Below are 15,754 nucleotides of genomic sequence, written 5' to 3' on the forward strand. Positions count from 1 at the left end.
TCGACACTTTCCCAGTTCACTGGAGACAAAGCCCAAACATGTAACCTTGACTATGATCTGTAACATTGTCTGTGATCTGGTCCTCACCCAGCCCCGCAGCTCATCGCGGCCCACTGTTCCTGTACCCACTCAGACCAAACCAAACCTTCAGTTCTGTGACCACACAAAGCTCTTGCTCGCCTCATGGCCGTTGCTCTTGCTGGAAGTTATCCTGTTACCCTTCAGATGTTAACTTCATCTCATCCTTAGGACTCCAGATCTATCCCCATGATTTACTGCCAGTCGCCATCACTGTCAGTGAGGCCTCCTCACCTCTACTTAGCCTTCGAAATGAATTGTGATTTTGTTTTTCTTGCCCGTTAAGAGCTGAAGTTCCATAAATGTACACACAGTGTTTTGGCACCATGCCTATATCAGTAATAAAATGCAAATCATTCTTTCCTGTCATAACTATTCTCTCTCAAATTCACTATATTTGAAAATTCCCGTTCACTTTGTTCCTCCTAGCTCTTTTTCTCTCCCCCTTTCTGGTAGGACGTAACAGTAATTTTTCTTTTCCTTCCCAGCACACTGCTCTCCCAGCCACCACACACACAACCTTCATTTTCTCACTCAATATAAAGAAGCAGATGGGTGGCCGTTAGTAGCATAGTGGTTTAAGAGCCTATAGAATGTGGTCCTTGGAACAAGGTCTTGCATTGAGTGCTCTGCCCTCCTGCGATGTTCCTGGGAGTAAAGGGAGGAAGCATGAGAGATGCCATGCTCTAAGCCCTTCAGTTTGAGTGCCAAATACCTACCCTTTGAAGTGAAAGCTTTCTAAACACATGAACTCTCACGCTCTACTTTTAAAAAGCTAATTGATGAAATTTTAGAGCCATTAATATCCCAAGCCACTTAGTTGTGACTGCTCAGTACCACCCCTTCCTTGCCACTCACTACAAAATATCAAAGAACACGTGGGCGTGTGTGTGTGTGTGTGTGTGTGTGTGTTAAATCTTTGAACTTGGATATACTGACGTAATGCACTGAGAAAAAAGAGTGGACAGTTCTGAGCAGAGAAACACAGGAGCGTGGAGGGAAGTACGGAGGGAAGAAAACAGCGAGACCAGCACTTCAGAAGCTATTTTCTTCTAGAAGACTTTCTGTGGCTCTTGTCCTCTGGCCTCCCCAGCTGCCGTTAGTGCTGCGAGATGACAAGGACCGAATGGATCTCCTCTCAGACAGCCTGGCAACGGCCCTTCGGAAGAAACCACGGGCCAACTCTCCCAGGCTCCAGCGGGTGTGCTTTGAGGAGCAGAATCATTTAGCTGGTGCTGCCCTCTCCGTTCTCAGCCGCCAGCTAAGAACCGAATTCAGACACCAGGATAGGCTGTCAGCCCAGAGCCTCCCTCCAGAAGGGTCATTTGAATCCGGGGTCTGAGAGCCACTTTCTGGAGGCAAATGCCCTATCTCTCTCGCAGGGAGGAGGCCCTGCATGGTGGTGGGACATAGCTCCCCGCCATCACTCCCCTTTTCTCTCCAAAAACATAAAGACAGCTGGTGTTTTTTTTTTCCTTTCTTCTGTTTTAAGAAATTACTAACGAAATCGAGTGAGTGCAGAAGAATAGAAATAGCCACAGCCTGGGAGCCAGGCATCCTGGGTACCTTGCCCTGATGCTGCCTGGGCTGTAATGACCTTGGGTAATCCTGTTAGTCTCTGCACTAAATTGCTTTCACCTGTGAGACTGCGCCGTTCTCGTTGCCACACTGGCTTCCTGTGGATAGTGACAGGATTGAAGAAGACACTGTGCAAGAGAATGCTTTACAACAGCCCAAACTTTCACAGATGTAAGATATTACTGTCACCACTAATAATAATTAATAATACTATAGCACCCATCTCTGAAAATTACCATAATAGCACTTTCTTTACTAATCAACACCAACCAAAAATACTCTATATAAAAAATAAAGAAAATATGAACAGAATCTACCTTTATACAGCCTATGAACTTTTCACTTTCAGTTCCACGTGAAAGACAAAATGTAACTCCCCAGCCCATATTTCGAAAAAGAAAAGCTATTTGCAATATTTAATCCTATTTTATGCCTCTATTATTGTTTTCACTATGCCAATTACATTCCTGTTATAGAATCCATGGATAATTTTAGGGGAAAACTTTATTAATACTAATCTTTACACTGCTGATGCTAGCTTCTATGTACTGAGTTTTGGCCATGGATAGTGGGAGGGAGCGAACACCTGGTTCAGCCTGACTCTTAAGCTAAGTGGTTTTGCTTCCCTCCTGCAGGTGAGGAAACTAAAGCTCAGAGCGGTTCATTTCCTACCCAGGATAAAAAGTAATAACGGGCAGAGTTTTGGATTTGAATTAGGGTCTCTCTTGGTCCCAAACCTGTGTTTTGACTTCTCGATCGCACGCCCGATGCACTGTGTTCCAGCTATCACCAATAAACAAACTGAGACACCCATTTCAGATCATTAAATTAGATAAGTGGGCAACATATTTGGGAAAGCAGAATTCAGCTCATTACAGTAGATTTGTGGATGTCCACAGAGGTTTGAGGAAATGAGTTTGGAGGTTCTGCTCCCCCATCGACAGTCAGGGCACCCCCAGGACCTGGGCCGCCAAACTGACCCTGGCTTCCGTGATGCCCGGGAGACAGGGCTGGGAATCGGCTTCTATAGAAAGTCAGAAATGGAGGGGTCTGGGTGGGGGCTCTTTCCTCTCAATGTTTGCTTTGATCAATAGTCTTTGGGTTAAATCACACATTTAGTACAAGTCTTTTTTAATACTTCTTTTCCCTCCTTATCTGTGACAATGGCCCCCAAACTGGGCCACACATCAGGTCATGTAGTAAATGTTTTTAATGCAAACGTCAACCTCTTGAGTCAGAACTTGTGGTATCTCTGCTAGTGAAATTGCCCCCCAAGGTATTTCTGATGTAGCTGGTTCTTTGCATCACTGATCTGTTGTGATTTATGACCTTTCAGAACTGATGTTTTTAAGTCCTAACATTGTATAACAGTCCTTCTACTATCTAAATCACTTGGCTTTGTTTCAATGGCACTAAATTATAAAAGCCATAGTTCCTGAAAACCACAACTTTCTATAATTACGACTCAAATGGGTTGAAAATGGAAAACATACACATACAAAGTTTTGTAGAAAGTCAAGGAAGGAAAAAACCCTGCCAGCTATTTCTCATGTTGCAACTTTCTTCCAAAGTGACTTTTGTGTCTGACCCACAAAAACCCAAGAGCCGCCTGTCAGGGTGCTGGGCCGCGGCAGCCTCTCCCACCACTAGAATCCCCTCGTTCAGCCCCCAGCCACGTCAGGCGAGGCTTCCAGCCTCTCCCCAAGAGCTCCCTGCACAAACTCTCAATACATCGCTGTTTTCTAACACGATCACGTGTAAGAGATATTTTTCGGTTATTGCTGTCAACAAAAATTTTGTTTAATAAACAAAGATTGTTATTTTTCCCATATGTTCAACACCTCATACAGAGCCTTGAAAATAGACAGACAGAATGTTACCCACAAACATATAAATCGAGAAGAGGCATGACAGGCTAACAGCCCAGTTCTACAGTAGAAAATTGCATTAACTCATCATTGCACACACTGGAAAATAAGAAGGTTAAAAGTCACCCAATAATGAAAAAAATAAACACACCAACCAAGAAAAACTATTCAGGTCCAATTCCGTGTGAAATTTAATCTAAGGAAAATCTTGATCTAGCATCTTCAATGTTCAACATTGGTTTTTTTTTTAAAGTGAAACAAAGTTTGTTGTTCTCGTCAATGGACATCATTTCCTCTCTGAAAAGCATCTTTAGGTGGAGCTTGAAAAAATAATCATCCCATCAAACCCCTAGCGTATTTCTTCTTGTCCCTGGACAAGAAGGATGGCGGTAGAGAAGTTTAATAGCTACTCTAGGCCTTTATCACGGCTGCTCTGGTTCTGCGACCCAGGAAACCAAACCAAGTTTGAACAACCAGTTGAAAACTCAAGCTTTTCCATTCAGTCTTTCAAGAAGGGAAGGTTAGTTCAAGACATACCTACTTGAGCTAGAGGAAGAATTAGCATATCGGCACTTAAAGCTGCAGATGAATTTTGGAAATATACATGCTAGTGAATATGGAAACATACCGGTGAGTCTGAGAAAAATACATTCCCAAAGTAATATGCACTTTGTGACCATGTGTAAACTTGGTCAAGCAATAATCGAGGTGTTTTTTTTTAATTCCGCTGCCTTTGAGAAACATGTAGGAGGAGTCAAAGATTATGAACCAGTATTTCATAGGCTTTACTACATTAGTGTTACACATTTACTAGTTTGGAATCATGAGCAATTAGAGCAAATATTATTAGCTCAAGGACACTTTCACAGAAATAAAATTTAACCTGTTCCCTGTAATTCGGTTTCTGTGGTGATCTCTCATAGTTTTGGATGGTTTGGGGAAGAGAGGATCTATGTGGACTCGATTTTCATTAAGCAAAACAATCAGGGAAGTTTAATGAACTTTCATATTTCAGAATCAATTGGCGCAGCTAACACAGTCTTGTATATGATCAATTAGTTTTGCTCAAATGATATTTGCCAGCAATTGTTTTAGGTTTTATTCTAAAGATGTCTTAATCCTGTGTTGTCTTTCTTCGACAGCCCACTTTTCCTGTAGGTCCGGCAATAGGGACAAACACGGCGATTAGCTTTGCTCCTTACTTAGCACCGGTCACCCCTGGAGTCGGGTTAGTCCCCACGGAAATCCTGCCCACCACACCTGTTATTGTTCCTGGAAGCCCACCCGTCACTGTCCCAGGCTCAACCACAACTCAGAAACTTCTCAGGACTGACAAGCTGGAGGTACTTCGATTTTACTTGTGGTTTGAAACGCACGGGTAGTAGAAGTGGACATCTATGGAAGTGGAGGCCTGTAAGATATCACACACACGTTCATCTAAAAGCCATGCATTCGTGACTCTTCAGTTTGAACTCAAGTCCGAGTATAAAGGAAATTAGTCTGTGGGAAAAGAATATGTTTGATAAAAAAATCAACTGTTCAGGGGCAAAATACTAACAATCAATGGATCATTGAATCAATAACTACAGAAGCCACAGCTATGTCTCTTGAAGGCATTTGGCTGTGCTAGGGATTAACCTTGGCTGGACTCTGGATGGGTCACAGAAAGGGCAAGTCAGAAGCCCAGAAGCCAGGGCAATGGGGGGCACTCGGCAACGAGGGTGGGAGTAAAGTATGATATGACTATTGACCAATTGGTATGATCGTATTTCAGTATTTTAAGAACTGTTACATCTGCACTACAGTGTCCCAGATATCAGCCCTGGTTGTTTGTTAACAAGGGGGCATTGGACGTTGGGAAAATTTGTCATTTGAGACTATTTCTTTCACTTAAATTTAAGTAGGCCGTAAAAGTCAAGAAAACAAGCACATATATGTAGAAAATATAATTCTTAGGTCATGAGTCGAGCCAACCTGTCTATACTTTACTCGGTAGAATTTCTCTTTCATCAGAAAAGAGAATTCATCCACTTATCGTAACTACTGTGCCCCATGGTATTTAACAGAGCATTTGGCATGGGTGTGTACAGATTTTAATAGATCTGTCAAAGAGCTCCTTTAACACGACTGCCAAGTAAAGTTGTTAGATGATACATGTGTGGCTAGGATGTGCACTGAGGTTTGTGTTGAATCCTTTGAGAATGTTCTTTCACCTGTGCATTTGTCTAAATAGTGACCCAGTATATCTTGAGGGCCATACAATGTTGCTGCCCAATATCAGTTTCTATCCACAGTACACGGATCGCAAAATGAAAGGACTATAAATTCTAATCGCTACTGGTTTGACGTAGCATCTCCCTGTGAATGTCGAACAGACCTTGCTAGGGACCAGAAAAGCGTGTTGGGCTCCACCTGCTGGTCCCATGGAGATTTAGGTTCAGTGACTGTGCGGTTTTGAAAGCCAATTAAATCAGCTGAGTCGGGAATAAACTGTCCTTCCCAACAGGGCTGGTGGACAAAGGTATATGAAAAAAATGATTCACGATGGCTTAAGCAGAGCGGCTCTCAGTTTGTTTCAAACCAACAGTGAGGTTGGCCACACGCAGAGACCCCCAGCAAACGCTTGCTGGAGGCAGATCTGCACCTCTGAGGCAGTCTCGGACTTAAGTCCTTCTGTTTCCAGAAGGAGGCTGACTCAGAGTCTGTGGGAACATCTTAGTCATTTTTATCTTGTCCATTTCATGAACTAAGGATGGAGTGTTGGCTAATATTCAGAGTAGGAAGAAACAATTGACAATTCTGTGATCTATCTGTTTACTCTTCAAACCTGCTTGGCCACCGGGCAGTGAAACTATCTCCCAAGTATGTCTGACTTTCACGAGGTTGAATGTCATGCCAGTGAACCTTCGTATAACAAACACCACCAATGACCTAGGTGTGAACCACCGTTGAAATACTCATATAGCCACTTTGTGATTGGAACCTAAAAAGAAAATGACGTAAAATTTCCCTAGTAATTCTTCCCTGCTAATGATATTTACAAATACAAGTTTTATGCATCTGTGTCGTTCGTGTTAGTTCTTCTTACCAATATCCAGGGCAAAATTAAGAATATTCTTCAAATTCTAATGCAGACTTTCTTTGTACAATAAACTCTTGATTCACCAGAATTTTCAGAGCATGAAGCATTCTAGTTACTTGAGAATTCAGGGTTAAGGAACTAAAAAAAAAAATAAATAACAACAACTCACCAACACTTCAAACTGTATTCTACTTCCCTTCATGTATTTCTTTTCCTTTATCTCTTCCCATATTTCTCTTTTTATCTTTCTTAAATATGGGTTTTTTTCTTTGCTATCAACGCTTCGATGAAAAGCCTTGGTGTCCTGGATATTGTAGTTCTTCTGATTTATGATTATAAGTGTAAGTTATGTTTGCAGAGCAGGGGAGACCTAGGGGGGAACAGGAGTGTTCATATCAACCCCAACCCCTTTCCCACCCTCAGGGAGGAGGGACAAGCTTGTCACTTCCCCTGGTTCTTTTTGGAGTTGTACCACTAGGACCTGGTAGCCTACGCTATGGTGAAATTACCCCTCCCTGCAAAAACCCTAGAGCACCCCGGAAATGTCCGAGTAGGAGACTGTTTGCATATATATGCAAACATCCAAATTATTTATTTCTATACATGGGCTTAGATATAAGCCGCACATTATTATATATAAAACGTATATCTGCCCCACAGACAATGGAAGCCCTCCCCGTTCATTTTTCTTTGTTGTTTTAGCTAAACTGCAGATTTTGCCTTATTTTTCTCAATATCAAGTCTCAACCCAGAAAAGAGGGCGATGCAAAACTCAGAACAGTGTTTATTAGGAATTCTGGCAACTTGAGTTCTGGATAATCAAGTGTTTGTTGTAAATGGCACCCAGGCCACCATGAAAAAAGAGAAAGAAAAAGAATTAATTGAAATTAAAATGACAATGGAAACACCACCCTGCTGAGGTGGCGCTTAGGCGGCCGCCAGGCCCTCTTCTGCATTGTCTGCTCTTGTCCCCCGTGTGTCCCAGGTCTGCAGGGAGTTCCAGCGAGGAAACTGTGCCCGCGGAGAGACCGACTGCCGCTTTGCACACCCCGCGGACAGCACGATGATCGACACGAACGACAACACCGTAACTGTTTGTATGGATTACATAAAGGGGCGTTGCATGAGGGAGAAATGCAAATATTTTCACCCTCCTGCACACTTGCAGGCCAAAATCAAAGCTGCGCAGCACCAAGCCAACCAAGCCGCAGTGGCCGCCCAGGCAGCCGCGGCGGCGGCCACGGTCATGGTAAGTGGGGCGCTCCCGCCCTCCCCTTCCTTCTGCGCAAGCCCGGGAGGCGCGCCCCGCGGACCTAAGCGCTCTCCGAAACGGTTGGGAAATAGGGAAGGCTGCTCTTCCTGCTGCTCCGCTGCCTAAGTTCTGTGGTTGTTTTCCCCGTTTTGTTTTGTTTTGTTTCGTTTCCCCCTCCCTCCCCTCTTCAGCACAATAAGTAAATCCCTGGGGCGCAGGGAAGCGAAGGCGAGGGGCCAGCGCCCTCCCCAAGTCCAGGGTGACCCTGAGGCGCTTGGGCTCTTCCTCAGCGCCGGGCTCAGGGGCCTGGTCACAGACGGGAAGGTGGGCTCCCCAGTTTAAGGGAGCTTCAGCCCCGCAACTGAGCAAAGGACGGCAGCCCTTCCCAGGGCAGGTGAGACAAGTTAGTAGGACTTGTCAGCGAGGGACTCTTCCCTATAAGAAATTGCATGCAGAATATCAAGTCATGAGACATGAAGATGGAGCTGTACTGAGTGATGCTTAAAAAAAAAAAAGCATGCCCTGTAACGCAGGCTCCAGAACTTGGGCCCCTGTACTGCCCCTTAGAGACCAGCAGCAGGCTCCTCACTGCCCCGCAGGGCCTGTTGTAGCTCCAGGCTCCCAGGCCCTACCGCAGACCTTTGGGACCAGAGTTCAAGTTTTAAATTAATCCCAGGTGTCTTGTACCACTTCACCTTTGAGAAGCACTTGCCGAGAGAGAACACTGATCCTCAAACTCAGCTGTATTTTGAAATTATCTGAAGGCATCTTGAAAGGTTCAGACACGAGTCCCTTCTGCCAGAGTTGTTTACTTACCTGGTTTGGATGTGGCCTGGGCAGTGGCCTTGTTTTAGAAGCCGCTTCCAACGTGTGGCCAAGTTGGAGAACCCCTGCACTAGGTTTTAGAAGTTTCTAGTAATTCATGATAATACGAGACCTCTGGCTTATCAGCAGTCTATGTGAATATATGGAAGGCGCAGTGCTTTCAACATTTGATGACACCTGCCGCGTTGCTGGGTAGAATAAATCAGTTTAGGTGTACAGGATGGAAATGTATAATGGGGTCCAGTGGGGTGTGGACGACTCAGTGACCAGGCCTCCCTTGGGAGAGACAGAGAACCCTTTCGAGACGAAAGGGTAGAGTTTACAGCACACTGTTCTAACTATCGACTGCCACCTCAGACAACATTAACTGACCAAAATGCAAGGGTAGTCGTTATACAAATAAGTCCAGGCTGTTCAACATTCTTTCTGCCAATGTTTATGAGGGACTGGCCCCATGACCAGCAACAGGGGTGCAGGGCTGAAGGCACAGAGCCTGCCCTGCGTGACCGCCACTCAGCGTGGCATGTGTGGTGACAGAGGCCTTTTCCAAGGATCTTGAGGACTGAGTCCCTCATCACTCGCTGTTCCTTCTCAGAACCCCTGTCCACTCGGTGCTGTCTCCTCCTGTCCTTTTCCTCCCGACGTCACAGGACAACACGGTGATTTTTCAGAGTGCGTGGACTTCTCTATACCTGCGGATGTGTGCAGCCAGTGTAAGAGAGCACAACACCGAGAAACTCTCCCGCGTCTTTTTGCTGTTGTTGTTCGAGTCCGAGAGGGGTTTTCAAAACCAGTTCTAGCTGGGAATGGGGGTGTCGAGAAGAGATGACAGTAAATTGATTGCTGAATGCTGGGAAAACGAAATTCCTGTAGAGAGTCGATGAGGCCTTCCATTCACTCCGCCAGTATGGACTCCATCTTACCATCCACTGGGTGAAGATCTCGTCCGATGAGAAGCGAATTTCTTTCATCGTAATGATTCTCGGAGCCAGCTCCGATGTGTGCTAGCTAGGCTGTTGATGGCTGGCACAAAGAACACATTTAATCATCACTGGGTGTCAAGGATATCCCCATCGCTAGGACTCCAGGTGCCAGGGACAAAAAACCAACTTCAGTGGCTTAAATGAAGGAGTTGGACTGTGCTAGACCACGTAGCGTCCTCCAAAGAGCATGGGGATGACATAGGGCTCAGGGGTGCCTGGCTCCAAAAACCGGAAAACCAGTAGACACCCGGTTTTCCCTTTCCTGTTTCTCTCGGCATAGCAGGCCTGTTCTCTAAGATCAGTTTGCCCGTGCCGCGCTGACTATGGCGTTGCACACCTTACGTCTCTGAACAGTGACGCCCACTCTGTAAAGAGTGGACGGTCTGGGTTGAAGCGGGTAAGAGAAGAAACGCTATTCACCCAAGCAGGCCACTCTCCAGCCTGTGATCTTTAAATCACGACCGTACTCTCCCGGGCGGCTTTCTGCTTGTTCTCACATCACTCATCAAGCTGCTTGCAGGTTACTGCTGTGAGTGACCGTATGTTTACTTACCGCAGTTTCCTGGATTGCTACCCTGTGCCCAAATTTGGGATTCCAACGTGGCAGGGACTCTGGCAGCATCATCAAAGACACCCCAAAGGAACATCGGTTTAGAACAAAAACCAGCTTCTTCCCAACAGTGACATGCCAGTTACTGAGCCTGTCTTGTCTCTGCAGTGGCGCGAGAGGCTCATTGGAAACCCGCCTAGGTGCACTGGGTAAAGCCGGAGTGTTCTTACTCTAGAAGCCAGATTACTCAGCGCACTGAAAAAAAAAAAAAAAAAAAACCTATTATTTTATTTCCTTATTTGAAAGAGCAAATGGAGGAATGATTGCCGTCAGGAGATATCGATGTTCCATTCACCCGAGTTTCATATCTGAACACACAGAATCTCGGCAGTGCAATTTTTATTACCGTAAACCCCATCTTTTCATTAATTGGACCCTGAAGATGAATTTAAAGCTTTGATTCCAGGAAAAGAGACATTTATTTCCATTAGAGCTTTTTTTTTTTAGAATACCTCTTAAACACATGAGCATCAACTTCACCAGAATTTTTAAAATGTGAAAATAAGGCAGACAGAGCTGCTCTTCGGTGCCCGTCCCCCACAGGGTGTCCGATCTTCGAGCAAGCCGTCTTTCTTCCCACACACAACAGTGGGGCTCCGCGAGGAGACCCCGTTCTGTGACGCGTGAACAAGAGCTCTGACTTCCGTCCTGCCTGCTCACGTCCTTTCATTCCGCATTACAGAGGCGGCTCTGATGATTGCTGCCAGGGTGTCCTGACTCCTCAGCTTTGGTCTTTGCCTGTCATGCCTGGCACGGGCCCTTAGTCCGTTGCCTCAGCCCAGAGCTGGGCGGATCCTTGACCCAGAAAGAAGAAGAACTTGGCTGCTTGTACACGAGCTGGAGGAGGCCCAGAGAAGGCAGAGGATAAAATACACACATATATTGGTAAAGCCAGCAAGAATGAATGCACAGAATAGAAGCTCAACTAAAGAGAACTTCTTTCTAGGCACAAATGCCTAAGGAAGCCCCCAGGAGGCACTGGATTTGCTGATCTCTCTAGTGTGTTCTAAGCCTGAAGATCTGGCAATGTAACTAAATACCATCAGTCACCTACACCCTCGCAATCAGAGCATCTGTGGACTACGGCACCGACTTGTAACATGATTACTCATCCATGCAGATTTCTTAACACCGTCTACTCACGTGCCTCAGAGTATGAGGTATGTAAGGTGGTAACATGCGTGCTTGCTCCTCCCAGATCCCAGGGTTTCTTTCAAAAGACGAGATACTGGTGCGTAGTAAAGGTAACCTGGACGTGGAAGGTAGAGGAGGTGCTTCATTGTCCAGCCTGGTCAGAGCGCCGAGTGTCTTTACGTTCCTAGATTATAATGACTTCTACGAAAACTCAGTTTCAGAACACTCAGCTCAGAAGAAAAAGAAAACATTAACCTTCCAGGTGACTATCCTAAGGAGAACTATTTCCTATTTCCTTCCCTACGTGGAGACGTCATCAAATGCCCCTTTGTTAAGTCAGAATCTTGTCCACAAACGTCGGCCTTTGCAGACACAGCGGCTCTTCTGGTTAGCACATCAGAAAAGATCACCCCAGGAGGGGATGTGTTCTGGGGCTCCTGAGGACCGAACCCGAGAAGGGGAGAATCGAGGTCCACATGATTTGGACTCTAATCGTCCAGTTCATGTTCTCAGGCTCTGAGAGCAGGCCGTGTGCCGTACACAGTTGGCACTGACCAATTCAAGCTAAAGAAAAGGCATTACTTAGCAATGCAAAACTGCATGGGAATGAAAGATGTTAAACAGAGAGGGCGTCGTGGGAGTTACGTGACGGAGCACTGATACCCAAGGAAAGGATATCTAGTATAGAGAAGCTTTCTTACTGTGGAGCTTGTTGGCTTATAACCATGTTCACGATTCTACTTGTGAAACCGTGATTTCGTAAGATTTGATGGTCTCCACTGGCCACTCTCCTCTCTTCTCAGCGTCCAGTCCTTTCCACTTCCTCTCAAGCCCTCACGCCCTGCCGACCACTGCTCTTCTATGGAGTGATTTCCCATCATTTCTACACTTCCGATCCTGAATCATCAAATGAGGATCGACACCCCATTATTGTCCAAGGAAAATATCATTCACTGTTTCCCATTTTGAGGGCTTAGGACTATTCCATTTTATCTCATATGCCATGGTCCTAATGAAGAACTTTAGAATGTAACATTTGTATTTATTCTACAAACCTTAGGGATTTACTTATTGTGCTAAATGTAAAAAAGGGGTATTTCATTTTTTTATTTGCATTGGAGCTATTCTTTCAAATTTCTTTATTTTCACAGAATTTTCATCATAGAATTTTTAGATTTCTTATGATTATCCAGGGATAGGAAAATTTTTCATTGTGGTCTCAATCAATCAATATTTGTTATTATTTCAGCTGTCTAAATGAAACTATCTGCCCAAAAGTATGGTTATAAGTTAAAGATATTATTTTATTTCTATAATTTCAAGCAGTACTTTGCCATTTTTCGGCTGTTCTTATTTTTAGTTACTGGACTTGTTCTAGCCAAGAGTTCCATGTCTCATTTACTGGGTTGGTCACTGATTGTAGCTAAAAGTACAAATAAGATTATTAAATATGAGATATTTTGATATCCGAGGACACTAAATACCTTTTTAAAGGGTATTTTATTAGCATGATCCGGTAAGTTGTTTGACATAAATTGAATTCTAATTTCAAATGTAGTGGAAAACTTAGAATGGATGATAAGTTAGTGATTAGAAACAGTGTAATGGAATAAAAGTGGAAAATGTGAGAACTTCCCTCTTCCAATTCAAACCCGGCTGAGTTTGGGGCCTTACTCCACATTGCAAAGCCAAGCTGGCAGAGTGAAGAGAAGAACTGAGACAATTCCCCACATGATTCAGACAAAAAATGAAGACCCAAACCCAAATCGTTTGGCCTAAATAATCTTGCGTTTGAATATTTTTTGCCTGAATTTTTTTGTCTCAGTTCGCCACTTCATTTTGTTAGGCTATAGATCTTTGTTAAAAATTAATACAATTTGAGATATTATATTTTTTAACTTGGATCTTACGTACGTACTCAGCACATTGACTATTTTATATTTGAAAACTAACTTATCAGAAGTTCTCCAATTCTACGGCCCTTAAAAGTTTTGCATTTTTTTCTGAAGCAATATAAAAAATGCTTATGGTGTGTATGCAAGCTGCTGTTTTGATTAACTTTCCTGAATTTCAAACATCTATATTTTACTCTCTTATATGCTTTTAACTAAGGTATAGTAGATGCATTTTTGCTTCAATACTAATTTAAGGTGTAATATTCATTTCTTTAGAGAACATTTTTGTTGTTGTGCATGCCTAGTGTTTTGTACGTTGTATATTGCATTCAGAATATTTTTTTCCTTCTCACCTATCCACAATGCAATGCCGTTCCCATGATGCACCTCTGCTTGCTGTTTACCTGTATGTTAATTCGCTTGAATCCCATTGGCCCACTGCCATCATGTGCTCGCTGCCTGTTATTAAAAGACTCAGTCGACTGCCAAAGCAATGAAGCGACCTCTCGAAGCATCTGTAGACCTGGTACTTTGACCTTTCACCTTTCGCTTTGCATGTAGCTTTTCAGAGACCCATCAGAGATTTGTATTACTTGTAAAATGCTGGTTGCCAAATATCATTATGATTAAGTAATGAAAAAATTCAATAAGGTGTTTAGCCATCCCATTTTCATATGTAATATGTAAAATAAATTAATCCTAACAAATTTTAATACCTTTTCCAAAAGAGTGAAGCAAATTTAAAATACTTGGCTCAGAAAATGCTCATTATAATTTTTATTAACATTTAAATTCAAGAAATTGTCATTTCGTTAAAGAAAAGGCTAGGTATTAATAATAACACAAATGCTTCTTTCCCTCGGTAGATTAGTGTAACTCATTTTAAAAGCTGAAGCCATTTTTTTTGTTGTTGTTGTTGCTTGATAGTTTTTCTTTTCCTTAGTTGAGATGCTACTGTTTGGGTGACAGAAATCATGCTTCCGCTCTCAATAACAAATTCGCCCTCACTCAACATTGCCGCTGTTTAAGTTCAGGTGCATGGCAGGGGCGTCTCCTTAGCTGTCATTTTTTTAAAAAGACTGTTGCAAAAATTAATGATCTCTTGGACACTGAAGACGGAGCTGCATGGAGTTACACACACCTTATCCACTTCTTCACCTCCAGGCCTTCCCACCTGGTGCTCTCCCCCCTTTACCAAAGAGACAAGCACTGGAAAAGAGCAATGGTGCCAGCGCCGTCTTCAGCCCCAGCGTCTTGCACTACCAGCAGGCTCTGACCAGCGCGCAGCTGCAGCAGCACACGGCCTTCATCCCCACAGGTACGGCCCTGACCGTTCCGAGTCCTGTGTCCATGTGCCCTTCCGGTCATGTGCTTTCTTCTCATTCCTTTAAGCTGTTTGGTGGCATCTAGTTCGCTTTGAAAGGTACAATAAATAAAACCCGAAACTCATCATTGTCCTAGCTAGCTAGATGTATTTCCCTTGGCTTGCAATGATAGCTAAAGACTTGTTAGGGGATTCTAAAGCCAAATGTGTTATCCAGTGAAGTGACAGATTAAACCCAGGAGAAGCACTTTAGGCCTTTTAGTTTCTTGGGTTGACAGACACTGTGTACGATTGTTTATGTAAATAAGACCTTTTATGTATGACAATCGAAATTTGTCATTAACCCTGAATGACCTAAAAAATGCAATTCCTGTAAATACTAACCTTTTCTTTTCTATTCCTATTCAGAGCACTAAAAAAAAAATGAGGCTATTCAAATTAAAGCAACCCTCTACTCATATTTTTACATCCATTCTATCTCTCTCACCATTCTTCTCAACTTCCACTAAGTTTACACGTATACAGAGCACTTTTCCTTGGTTTCTAAGCCAATGCCTGATAATATTAGATGCTAAGGTGCATTAACTCTATCATTCCACTAAAAGATGAATTCTATTAATCACAGAATCTTGAAGTTTAAAGAATCTTAAAGATTCTTAGTGATCTCCTCATCCAGTTGATTGTTTTACAGATGAGAAAACTGAGGCCCCCCCGAACCCCAAATGTGAAGTGACTTCCCAAGTTGGCACAGCTAATGAGAAAATACTTGAAACCTAGTTGTCCTCAGACCAGTCCAATACGAAGGGCACGGCGCTCCTGGTCCTCCCTCCCTCTGTGGGGCCCACGGAGTCCTCCCTTAAAGCTTTTCATAAAACGTCCGATCAAAGTGAAGAAACGAAAGTACAAGACGTGTCTGCCCTCCTCCGTTCCTTGCCCAGGTCCCGGACCTCAGACTCACATCCACCACATACAAGCACAAGAGGTCACCAGAAATTGACTGTGGTTTTCACCTTTTAGTCTGTGATGAAGCAAGGATAATAGTCTCATAATATTTTCTAGAGTGTCAAGAAAAAGGAAAGAAAGAAAGAACCAGAGAGTGACGTAGACCTTAGTGAGAAGACTATC

General features: G+C 43.7%; 1 protein-coding gene across 8 annotated transcripts in view; it reads left to right on the forward strand.

The window, feature by feature from the left end:
* MBNL2 (muscleblind like splicing regulator 2) overlaps positions 1-15,754 on the forward strand; it is a 147,439-nt gene that overhangs the window by 99,582 nt on the left and 32,103 nt on the right. For 4 of the 8 annotated variants that reach the window (XM_037057571.1, XM_037057570.1, XM_037057573.1 and 1 more), the window contains exons 4-7: positions 4,667-4,867; positions 7,592-7,855; positions 13,778-13,831; positions 14,470-14,623. In XM_037057571.1, coding sequence (XP_036913466.1) covers positions 4,667-4,867; positions 7,592-7,855; positions 13,778-13,831; positions 14,470-14,623 — 673 coding nt within the window. The remainder of the gene's footprint in view (positions 1-4,666; positions 4,868-7,591; positions 7,856-13,777; positions 13,832-14,469; positions 14,624-15,754) is intronic. The other 4 variants (XM_037057575.1, XM_037057574.1, XM_037057577.1 and 1 more) reach the window with 1 other exon arrangement.

The sequence above is a fragment of the Sturnira hondurensis genome, unplaced genomic scaffold, assembly GCF_014824575.4.
Source record: "Sturnira hondurensis isolate 20B ecotype Veracruz unplaced genomic scaffold, ASM1482457v3 Scaffold0009719, whole genome shotgun sequence".
Lineage (NCBI taxonomy): Eukaryota > Metazoa > Chordata > Mammalia > Chiroptera > Phyllostomidae > Sturnira > Sturnira hondurensis.